General features: G+C 46.6%; 2 protein-coding genes across 2 annotated transcripts in view; both read right to left on the reverse strand.

Moving 5' to 3' along the window:
- The window catches only part of LOC136626747 (uncharacterized), a 259,097-nt gene that overhangs the window by 223,833 nt on the left and 9,030 nt on the right, over window positions 1–26,234 (reverse strand). The gene's annotated exons all lie outside the window — the stretch shown is intronic.
- On the reverse strand, window positions 9,359–12,239 carry LOC136624377 (zinc finger protein 436-like). The gene is made up of 6 exons (XM_066598344.1): window positions 12,135–12,239; window positions 11,569–11,748; window positions 11,356–11,479; window positions 11,209–11,273; window positions 10,835–10,937; window positions 9,359–10,473 (listed from the first exon to the last, which is right to left on the reverse strand). The coding sequence occupies exons 1-6, from the start codon at window positions 12,210–12,212 to the stop codon at window positions 9,377–9,379; spliced, it is 1,647 nt and encodes a 548-aa protein (XP_066454441.1). The 5' UTR covers window positions 12,213–12,239; the 3' UTR covers window positions 9,359–9,376.

The following is a 26,234-nucleotide window of genomic DNA, read 5'->3' on the forward strand; positions in this document are numbered from 1 at the left end:
GTGGTGGGGCCTTCCGGTCTCCAAAGCAGGGAACCACTGGACCTTCCACACCAGGGATCTGCAACATTTGTGGGGCAGTGGTACAGAAAAACCGCCAAATCCCGGTAAGAAAATCTTCCATCCTCGGCAAACATGGAGACTCTCCCTGTGTCCTGTTGGGACAGGAAGACTACTGGAGAAAAGCGGTGGGAGGCGGCCTAAAAACTCTCCTCTTCCTGTCCCAACAAGGTTAAAGGGCAACCTCCAAGTGTGTTGTCATGATGGACTCATGAAAAAGGAACGATTGGTAAAAATAATTCCCCTGTTTTCAGTAGTTGACACACTCTGTGTTACGGAGTTTAACTCAGATTTAAGTGTTTCAAAGGCTCTTTCTTGTTTGGATTCGATATGGTGAATTAAGGATTCCGGATCTTTTTTGGTGGGTAAGGCTTGCAGTAGCCACCAAAGATCTTCAGGGTCGGATGTAGAGCTGGATGCTCTCATGTAGGTCCGGGGGAACGCCTCGCGGGATTAGAGGCTGCGTGGCGTTACCGTTGGATAGGTGTGACGGACCCACTCTGTGTTCAATTCATGCATCTGCCCCATGGGTCGCATAGAGTAGAACGGGGAGACATTGGTTTATGGTGGTTCTTTGTTTTGCTGCTCCTGTCTGTCCACTATTGTGTGTTGGGGTGCCCCTTTAATGAAGTCGAGGGGTCAGCTAACAGGCTCGTCATGAGCTGGCCAGTGATCCCGTAGATATCCTTTCTCCTCATGCCACACCACCCTCTTGCTGGTATCACGACTCTGCGGACCACAATCAGGGTCACTCTGGGCATAGCCACGGGCTCCATTCCCTGTCAGGAAGGCTCTGGTGGCAGTGCTATGACAGCCTCAATCAACTCCCCCACCCTCTTCCCCAGAGATCACATAGAGAGACCTCAATCCCTGGAGCATCTGTGACGCAGTGCTTGTTTCTACCACAGTTCCTCTTCTGTGTGAGGGAGCTGCCTGTGACGGCATCAGCAGCTTCTGACTTTGTTCCTCCATGACCTTCTGTAGTGTTGGGCTTCCCTGCACTGAGTACCATGTCAGCGCCGCTGCCTTGGTACAGAAACCTTACTTCACAGGGTCCAGCTCTGACCCTTCACTGCATGTCGCCGCTGTGGAGTGTCAGGAACTGCCCCTCCACTCCGCAGGAAGTAGACCATAAGCAATCAGTGCGATGGGGAAAGCATGCACTCATTGGAATGCAGCTCACAGGCAGTTGGACTTTAGTAGATAGCAGCGATGCCCCCATGTGTCGTTGATCATTTTGTACATCCTGTTGTAGTGTGGGTCCCGTTGGCTCTGCGGTGCGATGTGCCCACACGCTGAAATTCTACGCTGCACATGTTGGCCAGGCTTTACGAGCAGCATAGAGCAATTGTGGAATAGTAGCTGCAACATGGACGGGGGAGTGGTAGTCAGCCTCCACAGTTCTTCACGGCGTGGGCGTGAATGGCAGTCATCTGTCAGGTCCTCGGAAACTTTGAGGAGTCTACCCAAATAGTGAGCGGCGATGCAGCCATAATTAGCGTTACCATCCCGCTGCTTTGCCTGCTGAGAAGTTTGCTGCTAAGCATAAAGGCCGACGCTTTGCGGTTAGGACAGGAGAGGAAAGGGTTACGACAGTGATGCAATACCACGGGGCCCTGGTGGAAAAAGTGATGCTAAAGTTCCTATCTGACAGCGTTAGCGGTAGAAGATGCAGTTCAGAGGGCCAACTAGGAGGGGAGGCGCAGGGATCAGGCAGCATGTCCAGCGCAGGCAGGGGAACACTCTCCAAGGCCTTTGCCAGTTTTATGGCTCTCCAGCAAGACTGTGTCACCACTCCCCAGTCAAGACTGAGTCAGAGGGAGCATTGTTAAAAAATGGTGACCGAGTACATAGCTGATCGTACCACCGTCCTCTGTGATCCCTCTGCTCCATACAACTATTGGGTGTCAAAACTGGACACGTGGCAGAAACTTGCGCTGTACGCCCTGGAGGTGCTGGCCTTCCCTGCCGCTAGCGTCTTGTCAAAGAGGGTGTTTAGTGCAGCTGGGGGGATCATCACGGATAAGCGTACCCACCTGTCAACTGCCAGTGCCGACATGCTTACACTCATAAAGATGAAAAAAGGCTGGATTTCAGCAGGCTTCTCTTCTCCACCGGTGGAAAGCAGCGGATCCTAAAGATTCTTTTAGCTGCAACAGGAGAAATATGCATCCTCTCTCCAACCCCAAAAAAGGGGAGAAGTAGCTTGGTCTATCCCTTTCGGATCTTACCCCTCCTTCTCCTCCTAAAACAGCAGGTCATCACGCTGAACTGCCAATTTTTCTGCGGGCCAAAAGGCTCGGTTAAAATCAATTTTTTTGGAGGGCTGCCTCCAGGCTCTTCAACAAATTAAGCAACAACAACCTCTATCTTTAAAAAAAGTTTATGGGTTTCACCTGTCCTCAGGGTTAACCAATTTTTCAGGGATACACTTGTACTCTTGGTACACCAATTTCTCTGGCCCCCGCCTATACTATTATCTAACTAATGTTTTTGGCCTTCGCCTATACTCACCAAAATTTCTGTAGCAAGAGTATAGGTGAACAGCGGTAAACAAATTTTTTAGGTGTTCGCCTATACTCTTGGTACACCAATGTTTCAGGTGTTTGCCTATACTCTTGCTACAGAAAGGTTTCTGGGGTCTGCCTATACACTTGCCACAGAAATGTTCTTCTGGTGTTCGCCTATACTCTTGGTACAGAAATGTTCCAGGAGGCTGCCTATACTCTTGGTACAGAAATGTTCCAGGTGTCCGCCTATACTCTTGCGACAGAAATGTTTCAGGCGTTCGCCCTTACACTTGCTACAGAAAGGTTTGAGGGGTTTGCCTATACTCTTGGTACAGAAATGTTTCAGGGGTCCGCCTATACATTTGCTACAGAAAGGTTTGAGGGGTTTGCCTATACACTTGCTAAAGAAATGTTTCAGACTTTCGCCTATACACTTGCCACAGAAATGTTTTTTCGGTGTTCGCCTATACTCTTGCTACAGAAATGTTTCAGGGGTCTGCCTATACTCTTGCTACAGAAATGTTTCAGGGGTCCGCCTATACACTTTCTACAGAAAGGTTCGAGGGGTTCGCCTATACTCTTGCTACAGAAAGTTTTACGGGGTCCGCCTATACACTTGCCACAGAAATGTTCTTTCGGTGTTCGCCTATACTCTTGCTACAGAAATATTTCAGGGGTCCGCCTATACTCTTGCTACAGAAAGGTTTGAGGGGTTCGTCTATACTCTTGCTACGGAAATGTTTCAGGGGTTCGCCTATACTAATGCTACGGAAATGTTTGAGGGGTCCGCCTATACACTTGCCACAGAAATGTTCTTCCGGTGTTCGCCTATACTCTTGGTACAGAAATGTTTTAGGGGTTCGCCTATACTCTTGCTACAGAAATGTTTCAGGGGTCCGCCTATACAGTTTCTACAGAAAGGTTTGAGGGGTTCGCCTATACTATTGCTACAGAAATATTTCCGGGGTTTGCCTATACACTTACTACAGAAAGGTTTGAGATGTTCGCCTATACTCTTGCTACAGAAATGTTTCAGAGTTTTGCCTATACTATTGCTACATGAAGGTTTGAGGGGTTCGCCTATGCTCTTGCTACAGAAATGTTCTTCTGGGGGGTTCGCCTATACTCTTGCTACAGAAAGGTTTCTGGTGTCCGCCTATACACCTGCCACAGAAAGGTTCTTCCGCTGTTCACCTATACTCTTGCTACAGAAAGGTTTGAGGGGTTAGCCTATACTCTTGATACAGAAAGGTTTACGGGGTCCGCCTATACACTTGCCACAGAAATGTTCTTTCGGTGTTTGCCTATACTCTTGCTACAGAAATGTTTCAGGGGTTCGCCTATACTCTTGCTACAGGAATGTTCTTCCGGGGTTCGCCTATATTATTGCTACAGAAATGTTTCAGGGGTTCACCTATACACTTGCTACAGAAAGGTTTGAGGGGTTCGCCTATACTCTTGCTACAGAAATGTTTCAAGGGTCCGCCTATACACTTGCTACAGAAAGGTTTCTGGGGTCCGCCTATACACTTGTCACAGAAATGTTCTTCCGATGTTCGCCTATACTCTTGGTACAGAAAGGTTTCTGAGATCTGCCTTTACACTTGTCACAGAAATGTTCTTCCGGTGTTCGCCTATACCCTTTATACAGAAATGTTTCATGGGTTCGCCTATACTCTTGCTACAGAAAGGTTTCTGGGGTCCTCCTATACACTTGCCACAGAAATGTTCTTCTGCTGTTCGCCTATACTCTTGGTACAGAAATGTTTCAGGGGTTCGCCTATACTATTGCTACAGAAAGGTTTGAGGGGTTCGCCTATACTGTTGCTACGGAAATGTTTCAGGGGTTCGCCTATACTAATGCTACAGAAAGGTTTGAGGGGTCCGCCTATACTCTTGCCACAGAAATGTTTCAGGGGTCCGCCTATACAGTTTCTACAGAAAGGTTTGAGGGGTTCGCCTATACTATTGCTACAGAAATATTTCAGGGGTTAGCCTATACACTTACTACAGAAAGGTTTGAGATGTTCGCCTATACTCTTGCTACAGAAATGTTTCAGAGTTTTGCCTATACTATTGCTACATGAAGGTTTGAGGGGTTCGCCTATGCTCTTGCTACAGAAATGTTCTTCTGGGGGGTTCGCCTATACTCTTGCTACAGAAAGGTTTCTGGTGTCCGCCTATACACCTGCCACAGAAATGTTCTTCCGCTGTTCACCTATACTCTTGCTACAGAAAGGTTTGAGGGGTTCGCCTATACTCTTGCTACAGAAATGTTTCAGGAGTCCGCCTATACTCTTGCTACAGAAATGTTTCAGGGGTCCGCCTATACGCTTTCTACAGAAAGGTTTGAGGGGTTCACCTATACTCTTGCTACAGAAATGTTTTTCCGGGGTTCGCCTATACTATTGCTACAGAAATATTTCAGGAGTTCGCCTATACACTTGCTACAGAAAGATTTGAGGGGTTCGCCTATACTCTTGCTACAGAAATGTTTTAGAGTTTCACCTATACTATTGCTACAGAAAGGTTTGAGGGGTTAGCCTATACTCTTGATACGGAAAGGTTTACGGGGTCCGCCTATACACTTGCCACAGAAATGTTCTTTCAGTGTTCGCCTATACTCTTGCTACAGAAATGTTTTAGGGGTTCGCCTATACTCTTGCTACAGGAATGTTCTTCCGGGGTTCGCCTATATTATTGCTACAGAAATGTTTCAGGGGTTCACCTATACACTTGCTACAGAAAGGTTTGAGGGGTTCGCCTACACTCTTGCTACAGAAATGTTTCAGGGGTCCGCCTATACACTTGCTACAGAAAGGTTTCTGGGGTCTGCCTATACACTTGTCACAGAAATGTTCTTCCGATGTTCGCCCATACTCTTGGTACAGAAAGGTTTCTGAGATCCGCCTTTACACTTGTCACAGAAATGTTCTTCCGGTGTTCGCCTATACCCTTAATACAGAAATGTTTCATGGGTCCGCCTTTACTCCTGCTACAGAAAGGTTTGAGGGGTTCGCCTATACTCTTGCTACAGAAAGGTTTCTGGGGTCCTCCTATACACTTGCCACAGAAATGTTCTTCTGCTGTTCGCCTATACTCTTGGTACAGAAATGTTTCAGGGGTTCGCCTATACTACTGCTACAGAAAGGTTTGAGGGGTTCGCCTATACTCTTGCTACGGAAATGTTTCAGGGGTTTGCCTATACTAATGCTACAGAAAGGTTTGAGGGGTTCGCCTATACTCTTGCTACAGAAATGTTTCAGGGGTCCGCCTATACACTTGCTACAGAAAGGTTTGAGGCGTTTGCCTATACTATTGCTAGAGATATGTTGTTTCGGGGTTCGCCTATACTCTTGCTACAGAAATGTTTCAGGGGTCCACCTATACTCTTGCTACAGAAATGCTCTTCCGGTGTTCGCCTATACTGTGGGTGCACAAAGGCTTTCCCATTGCGTTGTTCTGCTATCTGACACATACAAGGAATGAATCGGGCTGAAGTGTGGGCAGAGGTCGAGGTCCTGGGCGGGGTGAAACTCTGATATGTTTGGGCACTGTAATTTCTTCATGTTTACTACTTTCCTTGGGTTTTATGGGCTCGCCTATGCTATGGGTGCACAAAGGTTTCCCAGCGCGGTGTCCAGCTGTCTGGCACAAATACACTGAATGACTTGGGTAGGGTGCAGAAGGCTTTCCCATTGCGGTGTTCAGCTATCTTACACGCACACAGAATGAATTGTGTGGGGACACATGGGTTTCCCATAGCTATGTAACTCACAGCACCTTGGGTCACACAAGGTGGAAGCTGGGACTGAGCCTAATCCTGGGCCCACTCACATGCTTCCCACACAGAGGATTGCAGGTCCTACTTCAGTCACGGTTTCTCGGGCTTATTATGCCACCTCCCCCTCCTGCTTGGGGTCTGGGGGATCAGCGCTGGTTGACATGTATTTGCTCTCGTGTTACCACAGTTATCTGAGACACTGGTTTGGACCAATCAAAAGAAGCGTAAATAAATTAATGAGACGTTCAGTACTAGCATCCGAGTCCGCTTTATGCTCACAATTGCCGAGGGTGTGGGCAGAAGCCGAGGTCCTAGGGGGGGATGCAACTGTGCCAGGTTTGGCCTGTGAAACTTCTTTGTGGTTCATCCAGTCTTTGGAGTGATGAAAGCAACTGTAACTGATTTAATGAGACGTTCACAGCAGTACTAGCATCCGAGTCCGCCTTATGCCCACGATTGCTGAGGGTGTGCCCAGAGGCAGAAGTCCGGGGGGGGGGGGGGATGCAACTGCGCCAGGTTTGGCCTGTGGAACTTCTTCATGGTTCATCTAGTCTTTGGAGCGATGAAAGGAACCGTAACTGACACACATTGGGTCAACCATGTGGAGGCTGGGACCGAGTCTGACCCTAGGCCTGCTCACATGTTTCCCACACAAAGTATTGCGGGTCCTACCTAGGTCACGGTTTCTTGGGCTTTTTATGCCACCTCCTCCTCCTCCTCCTTGGGGTCTGGGAATCAGCGCTGGTCGGCATGTATTATATCTCGTGTTACAAATTACCACAGTTATCCGAGATACTGGATTGGAGCGTTCACAGGAAGCGTAACTGATTTAATGAGACTTTCACAGGGTTACTGTATACCTGTGGTGGCTACTTTTGCGACTACTCCTGCTTCAAACCAATCTTTGGTGTTAGTATGTGCTGCTGCATTTTGGAGATGTGTAAAAGTACTGGCATCTGAGTCCCCTTTATGCCCACGTTTGCGGCTCCTGACAGTTTTGTGACGGAGGTGGCACGGGATTGGAATTACGATCGTACGTCAATTTATCATCAATTCTCATCAGCATTGTGGGCTGTCGCCCACACTTTCAAAGAGGGTCGCTGCCAGGTCCTGCCAACCCTCTGCAGTGTGTGTCTCCGGTTCCTCCTCATCCAAGACGCTTTTATAAAAAGACATGAGGGTGGTGTGGTTATCAAGCCAGCGTGTGGCATGAGGGCAGCTGAACGCTGCGCAGGGAAAATTTTGTGTGCGCTGTACACACAGGCTCATGCGGGGTGGTGGACAGCAATGCCAGCATGTAACACAGGAGAAGAGGGAGTAGTGTCACCCGCAGGCGGTGATTGGCCTTGGTTGCAGCTAGTGCGGTGCGTATACGTATACACCCAGTAGAACATTGCAAAAGTATGCAGAGAAGATGACACAGCGATCTTACACACCTGCAAGCGTCCACCATAGGAAGAGGGGTGTGTTTTACCAAATGAGACACAAGTGGAAACACTACAGAAAGAACCAACCGTTTCCTTACAAGATCCTTCTAAAGGGATACATAACATTTAAACGCTTATGCATAATGAAGACTTTCTCTGTTATGTAAGACATTACATAACCTGCCTATGATATCATCAAACTACTCATGGGGGAAAAGCTTAGGAAGAATGCATGTGGGGTGTAAAGAAAAACGATATTGTAGATGCAGTTGGAGGCTGATCCGATATCTGCAAGGTATCTGTTACTGCCATAATTAGACGATTCATTATTATTGACATTTCAGAGACCTGTTTCTTGTCCGTACCAGAGTCAGAGAAATACTTAGATAATTTACCCGCTTATCGGCTACGATGTCTAGGGAAAATTTCAGGACGTGCTCTAGGAGGAGCTGAATGAAAGGATGAAGCCGGTGACCCAGATGATAACCTAAAGCAATAAGGCCTAAGCCTCTTAAGTGGTCTACAAAAAAAGAGGTACCATCATCAGATAAATTCTGTCCATGCGGATAGGACATGCAGTCCAGTCTGTCTAAAATCACCATTGTAGCATCTTCCTGCATTGGATAGGAGCCAACTAGAGAGTAGTGCTGAAAAGGAACTTCCAGCTTAAGAGAGAGGTAGTGGTGGCGATCATCTGGGATGCAATGAAAGATCCTGCATGCTAATAGGAGGGGAGACATCCCTCCACCCGATGTGCGCAAGTTCCACCCTATGAGGAAGGCCTGCTAGAACTGAAGCCAGGGCTAAATGTAATGCCCCCTACTCCAGCTAGATGCTGCCTCCCTCACATGTGGCACTACTCACCACAGAAACCCCCACGATGATACGCCAAATATTGTGTGGGAGAAGCACAGCCCTCACCTGGAAGTGAGGGAGGGAACCTGGAAGCATGTGCCCAGCCATCAGGATAAACTGTCCGTCCATTCTCCACTCCACCAGGCAGGAAGCAGGGAACCCACATAGGCATGAATTGCCTTCTGAAAGTAAAAGAGCAGCATGGAGAACAAACCAAGTTCCCAGCAGTGTTCCCCCATCTCTCATCAGCCTTTTAATTAGAAAAGCAGTGTTCCAGAAAAAATAAGAGGGAAACCGGTGGGCCACCTTCAAGAATGCCAGAACGTGCCATCCATTCTTCTGAGATAGAGGGCTGACAACAGAAGGGATGAAACAGTTCTATTCACCCTCCTCAGTGGGGTAACAGGGAGAGTTCTGCCTCCCTGAATGCCCTAGGTCCAAATATGACATTTGAAGATTGACAATGATGAGGTCTGCCTCCTATGGACACTAAGTTAAAACTGATTAGCTTGGTGCCTGCAGGGAAAATATAGCTAGTGGAAGGAGACAACAATTTTTCAGTTTAATCTTAGCAACTGCAGAGAAAACATGACTGTGTATACGAGAGGGAGGAAGGAAAGGAAGGATTTTTCGTTGTTGTACTATTTATCATTTAAAAAGAATAACAAAAAAGTATAACAGAAAATGGCTTCTTACTTGATTATTTATTTGATGCTTAAGAAATCTTTTTTAAATTCAAAATATTAATATGTTTTCTGCCTTATGTGACTTCTCTGATGTCTAAAAAGATGTGATATCTGGGTAAAACATTTCCCACATTCTGAACATGAAAACGGCTTCTCTCCTGTGTGAGTTCTCAGATGGTTAACAAGAGTCGATCTCCAGGTAAAATATTTCCCACATTCAGGACATGAAAATGGTTTCTTCCCTGCATTAATTCTCTGATGTAAAACAAAAGATATTTTTTTATTAATACCTTTCTCACACTTATAAGATAGGTATGCTTTTTCCCTTGTGTGAACTCTCTGATGATTAACAAGATATCTTTTCTGGGTAAAACATTTCCCACAATCTGCACATGAAAATGGCCTTTCCCCTGAGTGAGTTCTCTGATGTTTAACAAGATATCTTTTCTGGGTAAAACATTTCCTACATTCTGAACATGAAAATGGCTTTTCCCCTGTGTGGGCTCTCTGATGTTTAATAAGATATCTTTTCTGGGTAAAACATTTCTCACATTCAGAACATGAAAATGGCTTCTCCCCTGTGTGAGTTCTCTGATGGTTAACAAGAACTGATTTCTTGTTATAATTTTTCCCACATTCGGGACATGAAAATGGCTTCTCTCCTGTGTGAGTTCTCTGATGGTAAACAAGAGTCGATTTTCCGGTAAAACATTTCCCACATTCAGTACATAAATATGGTTTCTCCCCTGTATGAATTCTCTGATGAATAACAAGGTGAGTTTTTTTATTAAAACCTTTCCCACATTCAGAACATGAATATGTTTTTTTCCCTGTGTGAGTTCTCTGATGTTTAACAAGAACGGTTTTATATGTATAAGATTTCCCACATTCTGAACATGAATATGACTTCTTCCTTGAGTCAATTCCTTCATGTTCAACATCTCTTCTGTAAATGTTATGTTGCTGACTAGTTTGTGATGAATCAGAAGATGAAATCTGTTTAGAAGGATCAGATGATAGATCGTTGCTGTGAGGGACTAAGGGTATATCTGGGATAGTGGCAAGCTCTTCATATGTATCTTGTATGATATCATGATCTTCCACTTTACAATCTGTTGATATCAGATGTCCTTCTGAACTCCTGATATCGCCATCTGCCAAGAACAAAATGGATTTTATTATTTTTGAATCTAACATAACAATTATATTTTTACATTTTATAGATTAAATATCCATACAAATTCAATTTCTAAAATAATTTCCCACAAATAGTAGGCACAATATTTCATAGAGCACCTAATCTGACAACCAGAGGATGGAGATCATTGAGACCTGAAGTGTGATTAAAATGTTCCCTCACTTTTTTGAGCAATGTCTATTGAAAAAATGCTTCTAATTACCTTTACATAAAAAATATTTTTATTAAACAGTTATACTTTATGTATTTTGTCTGAATAAGGAAATATACAACTGAAAATCCTGACAACACAGACTCTTCTCTACATGTAGTCTCACCTGGGGGGTTATCTGTTGGAATCCCCTCTTTACACGGCTGATCCCCCCTAACATGTGTCTTTGTAGCATCAATATGGAGCAGATCTTCCTTCAGTTTCACCAGCTGTGAAGTAAATATTGTAAAAGTCACCAAAAATAGCTGCAGGTCTCCTGTATAACTCTAACCTGTTGCTTCTTTATTCCAACCAGAAATCTCCAGAACTAGAAAATTGTGATAAGATGTGGAGATCTGATGTCTGTGGTTGGCTGTAATCCTGTCATCTCCAGCTTTCTCATTACACAAATATCAATCATATAATTAGACTGAACACAAGACCTTCCCAGCCGTCCTACAGACCAGAGGGGAGATTTCATGAGAGCTTCTCTCCATCTACCTGATCATCCTGTGGAAGAAGAGGACAGGCACATCTCTCCACTGCTGTTCTCTTACTGGATCTACCTGCAGAAAACACAGACAGCCACTGAATTCATTCTCTACATACAAATAATAAAGGCCGCGTGGATTTAGTCATGTCTATTACCTGGTGATGAGGGGGGCTGGTGGTCCTCCATCATGGCATCCTTGTACAGATCCTTGTGTCCTTCTAAATACTCCCACTCCTCCATGGAGAAATAGACAGTGACGTCCTGACACCTTATAGGAACCTGACAACACAAGGATACTGTCATTACCCAGACACGTTATACAGCCATAGCATTACTGTATAATGTCCCAGCATTCCCAGCAGTGTCACCTCTCCAGTCAGCAGCTCAATCATCTTGTTGGTGAGTTCTAGGATCTTCTGCTCATTGATCCCCTTCAGTATCAGGGGGTGAAGTGGAGGCCCTATGATAGGGCTAAGGGGTCTTCCCCTTCCATCAGACACCGGGGCCTGACAGCCATCACTAGAAGTCTTCTTCACTACCATGTAATCCTGTTTATAGGGAGATACATCCATAAATATCACTGCAGACATTTTTAGAGTCCTTCACCTCTCCAATTATATCCATGTGTTATTAAGGTTCTGTTCACATCTGTGTTTATCAATTTCTTTGTTCCACTCAGTTATCGAAACAGAAAAAAAACATTGGAAAAGTGTCAGATCTATTATATGGTCGACATCAGCAGCACCCAAGAGCCCCATTGCCTTATAATAGATCTGTTGGGTATTTGTCATTTTACCAGCATAACAGCACAGCCAGCTCTATTATTTCCCAGCATTTATGACCTAATCTGCAGTAAATCCTCTGCCGTAGATGTGAACAGAGACTGACAGAGATAAGAATGATGGAACGTGACGTCATCCCCAGAATCTCTCACCTCTCCTGTAAGCTGGAAGAGTATCTCTAGGGTGAGGGTGAATATACTCTCTGCCATCTTGTCCCGCTTCCTCTCCATTCTTGTCGGGTCAAACAGTAAAATAATCTAATATAGAAGATATCAGCCGAGGATCCTGAACTGAAGAAAGACAAGACAATGTAACATCATACAAAATCCTGTAATAATACAATTACTGGACATTATACGGGAAAATCTGTGAGGAGATCTTAACCCTTTGGTTACCAAGCCTGTACAGCACTGGGTATTGTGCTTTAAACTTGTGCTATGGTAACTTAATGATGCAGGTTTAAAACGCCTGCAATTTAGTAGGAGCAAGTTGGGTGTTTGGTGGTCTACTCACAGCTGGGCTCCAACTGTAATGGCTGGTAGTAGAGGAATCCTGCATTCCCTATTGTATAATCCCTTCTATGTCACAATCAATAGCAATTAAAAGCAGCATGTAAGTGGGTAAGAGGGAGAATCTTACCCACGTGATCCTATTAAAATCATGTCATGTGATCATGATGATGGATTACCATGGCAGCAGGAGTATGTCTGCCAGGTATCTCAGCCTATCAGATCCCAACTCTATCAGAGTCTAACAGACTGACGGCATACGCATAGTATACTGCATTACAGAAGTAATGCACTGTACTATTTTAGTAATTGATTAATCGCATCTTCAAGTCTTCTTTGAGAGATTAAAACATAGTGCTCAGAAAAGTTCAATAACAGTTTAGTAAAAAAAAATAATACACATAAATCATATGCCTATGTCGACGAAAATATTAAAAAAATTATTGCACTTTTAACACGACAATAAAAAAACATAGCTTGGCCATCAACCCCCCCAGTAGTTTTGGACGACATCTGTTCGTTCTGTAAGAAAAGAAGTTTATAGTTTCGGACAAACAGAGTTTGTTCTATTTTAAATGTCAGCAGCTCCGATTCTATTAGGGCTAGCAACATGTTTTTGATGTCATTGTATAGCTAAGATTATTGGCTTTATGGCACCATAAGTATGCCTGTAGCCCTTATACAAGGCTTTTATGATTGAAAAAATAAAAAGAACAAAAATGCTATACAAATTTGGTATTGCCACATCCATAACAAGCCGTACTGCAAAATATTACATTCATTTTTCCACATTATTACAAGACACTACGACAGGCCATTCTGTAGGACTCTCTCCCATGTTTTCATGATGCTGCTATTATAGTAATATTAAAACCCAGTAAAGATCTCACTGATTGTTGCTACAATCACCCAATTGCATTAGTCAATGTTGACTACAAGAGCCTAACTAAAGCCTTAGCCACTAGACTAAGCCAAGTTATTCTCTCCATCATTCATCCTGATCATATAGGCTTCATGCCCGGTAAATCCACAACTATAAATATCTGTACGATTCAAACAAGTATTCAACTTGGCAGACTACATGATATGCCCTGGGCTCTGGCATCATTGGATCAGTGAAAGCCTTCCACTCATTGGAGTGGACTTTCCTAGAAGCTTGTCTTTTTTGCTTTGCGTTTGGCCCTCAATTTTTAAAATGGATTAAAATAATATATAAGTCCCTAAAAACTAACCTTATAGTAAAGAGTATTCCATCGACCAACTTTTGACTTTTGCGTGGCGCTTGCCAGGGTTGCCCCCATTTACCCCCTTTATTTTCCATAGCCATAAACTTAACACATCTCGTGCAAACTTTATCACACTATTTTAACTGATTTTTTTCCTCTTGAGTGGAAAGACACCAACATGAAACTACAGGAACAGATCAATTAAAACCTGCTCTTTTTAATGGCACGAAGCTAATTTAAAATTGAAAGTGTGTTCTTTGAGTTACAGGTGTCTAAAAAATGGTCGAATTAGCAAAAATGATTATTTTCCCCCCAATTTCAGTGGGGAATAAACAGTAAATATGCAAGCAAAATTGAAGTCAGTTTAACAGTGCTTTGGTAGGCATTTGTGATACTCAATGGACAAATATCAGCTTATTTAAGCTATTTATTAATCAGTTAGTTTCAGTGAGTTAGCTTGCTTAGATCAAGAATAGTGGCAATACAAACTTGGATATTTTTTTCAAAACGACCTGCGAGGGAAGAGTGACTTTAATGCAAATGGCTCTATTGCCTCAACTAAGCTATACACCAAGCTGAAACTTTTCAGAACTTTATTGCGGCATTTGGTAGATTAGATAAGCAACTCCAGCCACACTATACATGAATATTTCTCATAGAGGTTTTATTTCTAGTCTAATTACCATAAAGTAGATGGATGTCCAATCACCGCACCATCGCCCTCATACCTCACGCAAGCAAAATTATTTTAAAGATCATACAAAAACGCATTGCAACAATTGTTGAACAGGAACTGCTGGACGTTCAAGCTGGCTTCCGCAAAAGACGTTGCGTCAGAGGCCAAATCGCGAACCTGCGCTGGATCATGGAGAAGGATGTGTATATGTGTTTCATCGACTACAGCAAAGCTTTTGACTGTGTCGAACATGATAAGCTTTGGAAATGTCTGAAGCAAATGGGCGTCCCAGAACATATTGAACAGTTTATATGGTCTCTTTAGAACAACCAAGAAGCAACAGTCAGGACAGATTATGGAAACACGGATTGGTTGAGAGTTGAGAAAGGCGTACGAAAGGGTTGCAACGAATTAGAAATCGGAGTCAAAATCAGTGCCAGAAATGTCAACAACCTCCGATATACGGATGACACCACCCTGCTTGCCTAAAGTGAAATAGACCTGGAATAAACACTTGCATCAAATTAACTTGGGCAAGGCCAGGTATATCAGCTAGTATATATGTATATGAATCTTTGTATATATTTCCCATGTAATGGTGTACCTCTGTTCTATGGTCTTTTTGTGGTGACTTTAATCTCCTTTTTTGATTCCATTTTCTAAAAATTTCAATAACAAGCTATTTAAAATTTAGATATCCTGGTATTTGTACAAGTTCATCTAATAGCCTTAAAAATTAAATATATTAGGTTTTTACAATTTCCTTTGCATATATTTGACCATTGTTTATGTCATCATGTTTTCATTCATTGCCTTTGATTGTTTCTGTCTTATACTTTTTTTATTCATTTTAATTTTTTTAAACTTGAATTGTATACATTTTTTCCCTAATCTCCACGTTCTTTGGTCATATACACTATTGAACGTTTAACATAAGGACATCCCCTATCCTTTTTACCTGTATTTTTAAACAGCGATAATATTATTAACTGCCTGATACAGCCCAGCGAGATATTCCTGGTAGCTCTTTAAATCAATATGTCTTCCGGAAATCGAAACGCACCACCATTGTAGGTAGAGAGCAGAGCGTCACTTCTGCATCTCGAGTAACGTTAGCTCCTAAAGAGAGTGTTCGGAGCATTCCAACGCTGCTAATGGGGGATGTAACACAAGATCCCACAACCCGGTGAACGACGCCTCCATGACTCACTTCAAACACACACCAGGTATGCCATTCGATTGATGGGACACTCCCTCAGTTACCACCTAATATTAGTTGGCATTTGGGCTGCACCGACATGTTTTACCATTTCATTTAGCCAATTTATTTAACTTTTCCATGTGCTTGAGAAAGGAGCATGTTCTAGTTCTGAAACGCGTTGTGCTGCCTTTTTCTCATTATTTTATTTTTATTGTGTACTGACAATTGTCTACAAATTACAATTGGATCTTTTCCCAATTCCTGTGGAATAGATATTCTTATTATGCTACTGATAATGCAACACCTCCGTGGACCTAAAGGTGTCTTTTGATCTAAACCCTAGGCCTCCTTGCATCTGCTCACTTTTGGATGTCACCAGGACAGAGTGTCTCTCATACCATCCACATTGTTCCTCCCACTAGGACCTGAGGAGGGATAGCTAACACCAAGGAAGAGGGAAAGAGTTTTCAAAGAGATCTAGAAATGCAAAGTCCTACATCTGGGTAATAAAAATGAAAAAAAGCACATACAGAATGGGAAGAATTGAGCTGAGCAGCAGCACATGTGAAAAAGACTTGGGTATACTAATACATCACAGATTGAACATGAGTCAACAGTGTGGTGTAGCAGCAAAAAAAATGGAATGCATTAAGAGAAGCATAAAGTCTTGATCATATGAGGTAATTATCCCCCTATGCCCTTCCTTAGTCAGACCTCATCTGGAATATTGTTTTCAGTTCTGGGCACCCCAATTTAAAAAAGACGTAGACAAACTTGAGCAAGGAACGACTAGAAGCAATGGGATGAAACTGAAAGGGAGGAGACACAGATTAGATATTAGACAGTGAGGGGGATCAATGAATGGAACAGTTTGCCACTGGAGGTGGTGAGTTCTCCTTCAATGCAAGTCTTCAAACAAAGGCTGGACACACATCTATCTGGGATGACTAGTAATTATTAGTAAATTCTAGTACCAGTATTTCTGGTGGCACATCACACACACAGCAGCTTGATTACCACAAGAGACAAACACAGCTTGGCTCCTCCCACAGCAGTGACATCACCACAGGTCCTTTAGCCAACCGGATCTCTGTGGTGGTGGTAGGTCAGTGTGTTCTGTCAGGACTGCTGAGTTGTGTCTTCTGAGATAATAATGGCTTAGTTGTATTCTCATTTTATTTTTTTTTTATCCTCCACTTCCAAGACCCCTAACTGCGTTGTTCTTCTGTCGGTAAGGCTCTGTGTTTTATATATGTTGTAGGACCTTCGATGGCGTCACCAGGGTGTGAAGCATAAGAATCACTCACACACACACACAAACATACATACTCACAGATAAGTGGTCATTAGTAGTTTGATTAAGCGATCCTGCATTGAGCAGTGGGTTGGACCCGATGACCCTGGAGGTCCCTTCCAACTCTACCTGCATAGCGATAAGCAATGTCCACACGCAGTCCATAGATTTTCATTGCCTCTATTCACAGCATGCTGCACACACTAAATATGCGGTGACAATATGTCCGTGTGAATAAGCCCTATGAATCTATAGAAATCAATGGGTTCTATTCTCTGCATGCGTAAACTTTACCCGCACAAATACGGTCGTGTGAATCTAGCCTAAGAAAAGCATTCTGAAAAATGGCTGAAATCCTGGCTACATCAGTCGGCGCTTATACCACCATCACTCCCCACAGATTTCACTGGAGGTTACCCATCTGCGGAGCAGATAAGGGCCGAGCGCATTGCGTTATGGGAACATGCAGATAGACCCAGAGACTAACATTAGTTCCTAATTACTGAGAGAAGGGAATATTGGTGACCAATGTGTGAGAGCGAATGAGAAGTAACAGCCATCCTCTGCCACACGGGGAGCCGCGCACATTCACTACAGAGAGAGAAGGGAATATTGGTAACCGATGTGTGAGAGCGGCTGAGAAGTAACAGCCGTCCTCTGCCGCACGGGGAGCCGCGCACATTCACTACAGAGAGAGAAGTGAATATTGGTGACCAATGTGTGAGAGCAGCTGAGAAGTAACAGCCGTCCTCTGCCGCACGGGGAGCCGCGCACATTCACTACAGAGAGAGGAGGGAATATTGGTCACCAATGTGTGAGAGCAGCTGAGAAGTAACAGCCGTCCTCTGCCACACGGGGAGCCGCGCACATTTACTACAGAGAGAGAAGGGAATATTGGTGACCAATGTGTGAGAGCGGCTGAGAAGTAACAGCCGTCCTCTGCCACACGGGGAGCCACGCACATTCACTACAGGGAGAGAAGGGAATATTGGTGACCAATGTGTGAGAGCAGCTGAGAAGTAACAGCCGTCCTCTGCCGCACCAAGAGCAGCGCACATTCACTACAGAGAGAGGAGGGAATATTGGTGACCAATGTGTGAGAGCAGCTGAGAAGTAACAGCCGTCCTCTGCCACACGGGAAGCCACGCACATTTATTACAGAGAGAGAAGGGAATATTGGTGACCGATGTGTGAGAGCAGCTGAGAAGTAACAGCTGTCCTCTGCCACACGGGGAGCCCCGCACATTCACTACAGAGAGAGAAGGGAATATTGGTGACCTATGTGTGAGAGCAGCTGGAAGTAACAGCTGTCCTCTGCCGCACGGGGAGCTGCGAACATTCACTACAGAGAGAGAAGAGAATATTGGTCACCAATGTGTGAGAGCAGCTGAGAAGTAACAGCCGTCCTCTGCCACACGGGGAGCCGCGCACATTTACTACAGAGAGAGAAGGGAATATTGGTGACCAATGTGTGAGAGCGGCTGAGAAGTAACAGCCGTCCTCTGCCACACGGGGAGCCACGCACATTCACTACAGGGAGAGAAGGGAATATTGGTGACCAATGTGTGAGAGCAGCTGAGAAGTAACAGCCGTCCTCTGCCGCACCAAGAGCAGCGCACATTCACTACAGAGAGAGGAGGGAATATTGGTGACCAATGTGTGAGAGCAGCTGAGAAGTAACAGCCGTCCTCTGCCACACGGGAAGCCACGCACATTTATTACAGAGAGAGAAGGGAATATTGGTGACCGATGTGTGAGAGCAGCTGAGAAGTAACAGCTGTCCTCTGCCACACGGGGAGCCGCGCACATTCACTACAGAGAGAGAAGGGAATATTGGTGACCTATGTGTGAGAGCAGCTGGAAGTAACAGCTGTCCTCTGCCGCACGGGGAGCTGCGAACATTCACTACAGAGAGAGAAGAGAATATTGGTGACCAATGTGTGAGAGCAGCTGAGAAGTAACAGCCGTCCTCTGCCACACAGGGAGCCGCGCACATTCACTACAGAGGGAGAAGGAAATATTGGTGACCGATGTGTGAGCGCAGCTGAGAAGTAACAGCCGTCCTCTGCCACACGGAGAGCCGTGCACATTCACAGCATAGAGAGAAGGGAATATTGGTGACCGATGTGTGAGAGCAGCTGAGAAGTAACAGCCGTCCTCTGCCACACAGGGAGCCGCGCACATTCACTACAGAGAGAAAAGGGAATATTGGTGACTGATGTGTGATAGCAGCTGAGATGTAACAGCCGTCCTCTGCCACACGGGGAGCAGCGCACATTCACTACAGAGAAAGAAGGGAATATTGGTGACCAATGTGTGAGAGCAGCTGAGAAGTAACAGCCGTCCTCTGCCGCACGGGGAGCCGCGCACATTCACTACAGAGAAAGAAGGGAATATTGGTGACCAATGTGTGAGAGCAGCTGAGAAGTAACAGCCGTCCTCTGCCGCACGGGGAGCCGCGCACATTCACTACAGAGAGAGAAGGTAATTTTGGTGACCGATGTGTGAGAGCAGCAGAGAAGTAACAGCCGTCCTCTGCCGCACGGGGAGCCGCGCACATTTATTACAGAGAGAGAAGGGAATATTGGTGACCAATGTGTGAGAGCAGCTGAGAAGTAACAGCCGTCCTCTGCTGCACGGGGAGCCGCGCACATTCACTACAGAAAGAGAAGGGAATATTGGTGACCGATGTGTGAGAGCAGCTGAGAAGTAACAGCCGTCCTCTGCCGCACGGGGAGCCGCGCACATTCACTACAGAAAGAGAAGGGAATATTGGTGACCGATGTGTGAGAGCAGCTGAGAAGTAACAGCCGTCCTCTGCCACACGGGGAGCCGCGCACATTCACTACAGAGAGAGAAGGGAATATTGGTCACCAATGTGTGAGAGCAGCAGAGAAGTAACAGCCGTCCTCTGCCGCACGGGGAGCCTCACGCATTCACTACAGAGAGAGAAGGAAATATTGGTGACCGATGTGTGAGAGTGGCTGAGAAGTAACAGCCGTCCTCTGCCGCACGGGGAGCCGCGCACATTCACAGCATAGAGAGAAAAATGCTGTTTTTCAAATTCCTACTCAAAGTAAAAAAAGGGTCCATTAAAGTTCATCATCAATAGTTTTCTCCTCACAAAATAATAATAATCTTTATTTGTATAGTGCCAACTTATTCCGCAGCGCTTTCAGGCATGGATAAATGCAAAACAATACAACAATTACAATATAAGGTACATTGGGTTAGACACAAATGGGTTGAGGGTGGTACAGGAGGTGCAGGGGGTGGGGAACACAGGCAATAGGAAATTTTATGTACAGATCATTTATCAGAAGGCAAACAGGGTGGAGCACCATAGGGAGGGGCGAGGGACTAGGTCAGGAGATTTGGTATGCTTCCCTGAAGAGGTGCGTTTTTAAGGCACGTCTGAAATATCGTGCATCGGGAATTGTCCGGATGCCTTGGGGTAGAGCATTCCAGAGGATGGGTGCTGCTCTAGTGAAGTCCTGTAGGCGAGCATGAGAGGTTCGTATTACAGGGGCGTTTAGTCTGAGGGTGTTAGCCGATCGGAGTGAGCGCGCTGGGTGGTGTACTGACAGGAGGGAGGCGATGTATGGTGGCGCAGCGCCATGCAGAGCTTTGTGAGTGAGGTAGAGGAGTTTAAATTTAGTTCTGCAGTGGATGGGCAGCCAATGCAGCGACTGGCATAATGCAGAGGCGTCTGAATAACGACTGGATAGAAAAATGAGTCTAGCTGCTGCATTTAGTATGGATTGGAGGGGAGCGAGTCTAGTGCGGGGGAGGCCAATGAGTAGCGAGTTGCAGTAGTCAAACCGGGAGTGGATGAGCGCAACCACGAGCGTCTTTAGCGTGTCCGTGGTTAGGAACGGACGTATTTTAGCAATATTTCTGAGGTGCATGTGGCATGTTTGGGCCAGAGATTGGATATGGGGGGCAAAGGAGAGGTCAGAGTCCAGTGTGACCCCAAGGCATCGGGCATGCCGTCGGGGGGTTATGATGGTGCCAGACACTGGAATGGAGATGTTGAGGGGAGGTCGGTTAGAAGGTGGAAAGACAAGGAGGTCAGTTTTAGAGAGGTTTAGTTTGAGAAAAAGGGAGGACATAGTGTTAGAGACAGCGGACAGACAGTCGGTGATATTTTGGAGGAATGGTCCAGAGATCTCACGAGAGGAGGTGTATAGTTGGGTGTCGTCAGCATAGAGATGGTATTGGAGGCCGAATCTGTGGATGGTTTGTCCAATTGGGGCAGTATAGATAGAGAAAAGAAGGGGACCAAGGACCGAGGCCTGGGGTACCCCGACAGCGAGAGGAAGTGGAGCAGAGATAGAACCAGCAAAGGAAACACTGAAAGAGCGGTCAGAGAGGTAGGAGGAGAACCAGGAGAGAGCAGTATCCTTTAGACCAATAGAGTGGAGCATAGTGAGAAGGAAATTATGGTCGACAGTGTCAAATGCTGCGGAGAGGTCGAGGAGGATTAGTAGGGAGTAATCACCTCTCGACTTTGCAGTCATCAGGTCATTTGTTACTTTTGTAAGGGCAGTTTCGGTCGAGTGTAGAGAGCGGAAGCCAGACTGGAGGGGGTCGAGGAGTGAGTTGTCAGAGAGAAAGCGAGTAAGCCGGGAGTAGACCAGGCGTTCCAGTAATTTGGAGATAAAGGGGAGGTTTGAGACGGGTCGATAGTTAGCAGCATTAGTCGGGTCCAGGGTTGGTTTTTTAAGCAGAGGGGATATAATGGAGTGTTTGAATGAGGAGGGAAAAGTGCCAGAGGTTAGGGAGAGGTTGCAGATTGTGGTAAGGTGAGTAATGAGAGCTGGGGAAAGGGAGCGGAGGAAGCGAGAGGGGAGAGGGTCGCTGGCGCAGGTGGTAGGGCGGGCAGCAGAAAGGAGCCTGGAGACTTCTTCCTCTGTCGTTGGTTCTAGAGTAGATAGTGAGTAGGTGCTGGGTGCAGTGCTGATGAAGCTGGGATCAGGGCTAACCATGCAGCTTTCAGAGATTTCTTTTCGAATGTGGTCGATTTTTTCTTTGAAATAGGCAGCTAATTCTCCAGCAGTCAGGTCTGTCGCAGGGGCCTGTTCCTTGGGGCTGAGGAGGGAGTGAAAGGTCTCAAAGAGTTGTTTGTGGTTGTGGGATAGTGAGGAGACAAGGGAGGTGAAATAAACTTGTTTGGGACGTGAGCCAGGGTTGCCGTGGTCTGCGTTTGACAGCTCGCGTCACGGGCGGTGCCACTTCATCCAGGGCACGGCTGAGGGTGGTGTGGTAGTATTCGGCTGCCAGGTTAGGGCAGGGGAGGCGAGAGATGGGCGATAGGGAGGACTCAATAGTTTCGGCAAACTGTTTAGTGCGGACAGACTGGAGGTTCCTAGAGGTGCGATAGATAGGAGGGTCAGGGGAGATGCTAGGGTGCCTGATGGAGAAAGAGAGAAGGTTGTGATCCGAGAGTGGAAATGGGGAGTTAGTAAAGTGAGAAGCAGAGCAGAGACGGAGGAAAACTAAATCGAGAGTGTTATCTTCTCTATGAGTGGGGGAGTCAGAGATTAGTGATAAGCCAAGGGAGGAGGTAAGTGTTAAAAGCCGGGAGGCAGATTAGGAGCTAGAGTCGTTAGTAGGAATGTTGAAATCACCAAGGATGAGGGTTGGGATTTCACAGGATAGGAAGTGGGGGAGCCAGGCAGCAAAGTGGTCTAGGAACAGGCGGGTAGGACCTGGGGGGCGGTAAATAACTGCGACACGCAGAGGCAGTGGGCGGAAGAGTCGCAGGGTATGGACTTCGAAGGAGTGAAAGGTAAGCGAGGGAGCTGAGGGAATGACCTGGAAGGTACAGTTTGGGGAGAGGATGATGCCTACTCCTCCACCGCGTCTGTCATCCGATCTGGGGGTGTGGGAGAACTGCAGGCCATCATAGGACAATGCAGCGGGGGAGGTAGAATCTGACTGCTGTATCCAGGTTTCCGTGAGGGCGAGAAGGTTCAAGTGTTTACTGGTGAAAAGGTCATGGATAGTTGGGAGTTTGTTACAGATTGGGAGTTCCATAGGGCGCATTTGAATGGGGCAGGGGGGGCATTTTGGTAGAGAACAGTACGGGGTGGGCCTGGGTTGGGGGAGATGTCCCCTGCAGCTAGGAGTACCAGAGTAGCAAGGGTGAGCACATGGCTAGGGGATTTGTGTGGGTGTCTGAGGTGTTTCTTTGCAGTATTAGGGGGTTGAAGGCGTCTTAGGAAGTTGAACAGTGAATGGGAGCCATACATAGGTGAGGAGAGGAGGGAGGGGCCGATGTGGATGGAGTGTGTTGGGGCTGGGCGTTGGAAGAAAGTGTGAAGGCTTGAAAAGAGGATAGTGAAGGAGATTAGTGCAAAGAGGAGAGTATTTCCCTCCAGGCTTCGGACAGTTGTGCATGTTACCTGTCTCCTGCACTGTCCAACTGCGCTGTATAACTGCATCATTCAAAATGGCGCCATTCAAAAATATAGCTCGTCCTGCAAGAACAAGCCCACGTGTTCAGGCTAGGACAAGGTCCTGAAGGGGTAAAGGAATTTTCTGGGACATGAAAAAGATGGAGGTCTTCGGTCTCGTTCGCATGAGAGTATTTGTGAGCGGAATACACAGAGAATAGAACCCACTGTTTGCAATATGGTTGTTAACAAGGGGATTCCATAGTGTGAAAACCCTGCGGCGTGTCTGATTCTGCTGCGTATTACTGACGGCAAGAGGCTGCTGAGGAGGATAAGCCGCGCAAATACACATAAGAGGTGAAGCATGGCGGCCGGGGGGATTCCCGTATTTACTTGTCGGCGATGCGCTCACACCCGGGAGAACGAGCCCTTATAATGCGGAGAAGCTGACCGCTACCCTGTGGCGGCGGCTCCCGTCCAGCGCTGCAGCCTCAGTGCGGCCGCATGGAGCCGGGAGAAGCGGCCGGCGGTCATGTGCCGCACATTGTGTCCGTGAGCGCTGAGCCCCTCACAGCGGCCATAGAAGAATCCCCCCTGAAGCCTGTGAGGGGGAGCGCCACGGGGCCGGCCGCCGCTTCTTCCGGGCTCCGTGCGGCAGACATCAGGGGGCGGAGCTGGACGGGAGCCGCCGGGAGAACATTCAATGTGGCTTCATTTTATGTCCCAGAAAACCTCTTTAATGAGAAATTTACCCCAGAAATCCTGCGAGCCGCGTGACCCTGTGTGCAAGAAAACCAGCCAATCACAGCGCAGCTTATAGCACTACCTGCTCCTCAGGAGAGCTGCGGTCTGATTGGTTGCTATGGGCCTCCATAAATCTGCCCCCAGTGCTGGTGACCCCACATACCTCCACCTGCAGCCGGACAGGAGCCGTGGGGTTGGTCTGTGCTTACAGGACCTGTGATGATGTCACCGTCATGTGATCAGTGTGTGGGAGGAGACAAGGGGTCACATGACCAGGTCTCTCCGCTCAGTGGATGCCGGACTCTGCTGTGTGAGGATGTATTCACGGAGTGGATGGAGCAGAGCCGAGTGTGTGTGAGACGGAGGAGCGGAGCCGAGCGTGTGTGAGACGGAGGAGCGGAGCCGAGCGTGTGTGATACGGGGGAGCGGAGCCGAGCGTGTGCGAGACGGAGGAGCGGAGCCGAGCGTGTGTGATACGGGGGAGCGGAGCCGAGCGTGTGTGATACGGGGGAGCGGAGCCGAGCGCGTGTGAGACGGAGGAGCGGAGCCGAGCGTGTGTGATACGGGGGAGCGGAGCCGAGCGTGTGCGAGACGGAGGAGCGGAGCCGAGCGTGTGTGATACGGGGGAGCGGAGCCGAGCGTGTGCGAGACGGAGGAGCGGAGCCGAGCCGAGCGTGTGTGTGTGAGACGGGGGAGCGGAGCAGAGCGTGTGTGAGATGGAGGAGCGGAGCCGAGCGCGTGCGAGACGGGGGAGCGGAGCCGAGCGCGTGCGAGACGGGGGAGCGGAGCCGAGCGTGTGCGAGACGGAGGAGCGGAGCCGAGCGTGTGTGAGACGGAGGAGCGGAGCCGAGCGTGTGTGAGACGGCGGAGCGGAGCCGAGCGTGTGCGAGACGGAGGAGCGGAGCCGAGCGTGTGCGAGACGGAGGAGCGGAGCCGAGCGTGTGCGAGACGGCGGAGCGGAGCCGAGCGTGTGCGAGACGGCGGAGCGGAGCCGAGCGTGTGTGAGACGGCGGAGCGGAGCCGAGCGTGTGTGAGACGGCGGAGCGGAGCCGAGCGTGTGCGAGACGGAGGAGCGGAGCCGAGCGTGTAATGTACATGTAGGGGCCGTATTATTATTTTTAGTTCCATACTGGGTGTTGTACAACGGAAAATGGTTTAACCCTTTAACTACCAGTCATTATTGGGGTTTTTGTTCCCAGTGACATACGAGGTTTGTGTGTTGTGGTTTATTTTAATGCACCCTATAATGTTCATTAACCCCTTAGTGACCAAGCCTGTTTGCGCCTTAATGACCAGGCCAAATTTTGCAAATCTGACATGTGTCACTTTTACATGGAAAAACACCAGAAAGGTTTTGCATATCCAAGTGATTCTGACATTGTTTTTTCGCCACATGTTGTGCTTCATTTAGGCGGAAAAAAAAGACTGATAGAATTTGTTTATTGATTAAAAGCGCCAAAATCCTCATTTTTTTCACATTTCCAACTGCAACATCTCAAATATGTGCAAACATAATATAGAAATTTTTGCTAGATATATATTTCCATCCGTTTACTTTATTTTGGGCGCACATTGGAAAAACTTTCGTTTTCTTAACCATTTAGGAGACGTACAAATTTAACATTACTTTTCAGCATTTTGAGGAACACTTTGTTTTCCTACACCAAACCAAGATTGGAAAGGCTCATGAGTGTCAGAATAATAGATACCCCCACAAATGACCCCATTTTTAAAACTACACCCTTTAACGTATTCACTGAGGGGTGTCATGAGTATTTTAACCCCACAGTTTTTTTTAGGCGTCAATGCAATTTAGAAGTGAAAAACTAAAATTTCATATTTTTGCAAATATGTCATTTTAAAGACAGGACTTTTTTTCTATAGTACACATGAAAATTAGGATTTGCACCCCAGAATGGATACCTCTGTTTGTCCCGTGCTCAGAAACATACCCATTGTGGCCCTAGTATTACGTCTGTATGCACAATGGGGCCCAAAATGAAAGGAGCAACCGGTGGCTTCCGGAACAGAAATTTTGCTTGAAGGAGATTTAGTCCCCATTGCCCTCTTGTAGAGCCATTGAGTGACCAAAACGATAGAGAACCCCCACAAGTGACCCCATTTTGAAAAGTGGACCCCTTAACGAATTTATCTAGGGGTACGATGACTTTTTTGACTTCACAGTTTTTGAATGAATCTAAGCC

Source organism: Eleutherodactylus coqui, chromosome 4 (assembly GCF_035609145.1).
Source record: "Eleutherodactylus coqui strain aEleCoq1 chromosome 4, aEleCoq1.hap1, whole genome shotgun sequence".
In the NCBI taxonomy this organism is placed as follows: Eukaryota; Metazoa; Chordata; class Amphibia; order Anura; family Eleutherodactylidae; genus Eleutherodactylus; species Eleutherodactylus coqui.

Bases quoted from the DNA above. Each gene is read 5' to 3' on its own strand.
- LOC136624377 (XM_066598344.1), bottom strand. From the start codon at position 12,212: ATGGAGAGGAAGCGGGACAAGATGGCAGAGAGTATATTCACCCTCACC. The intron at 11,749-12,134 runs GTGAGAGATTCT...CCCTATAAACAG, and splicing joins TCTTCCAGCTTACAGGAGAG to GATTACATGGTAGTGAAGAA. The intron at 10,474-10,834 runs GTGAGACTACAT...TGTTCTTGGCAG, and splicing joins TCCAACAGATAACCCCCCAG to ATGGCGATATCAGGAGTTCA.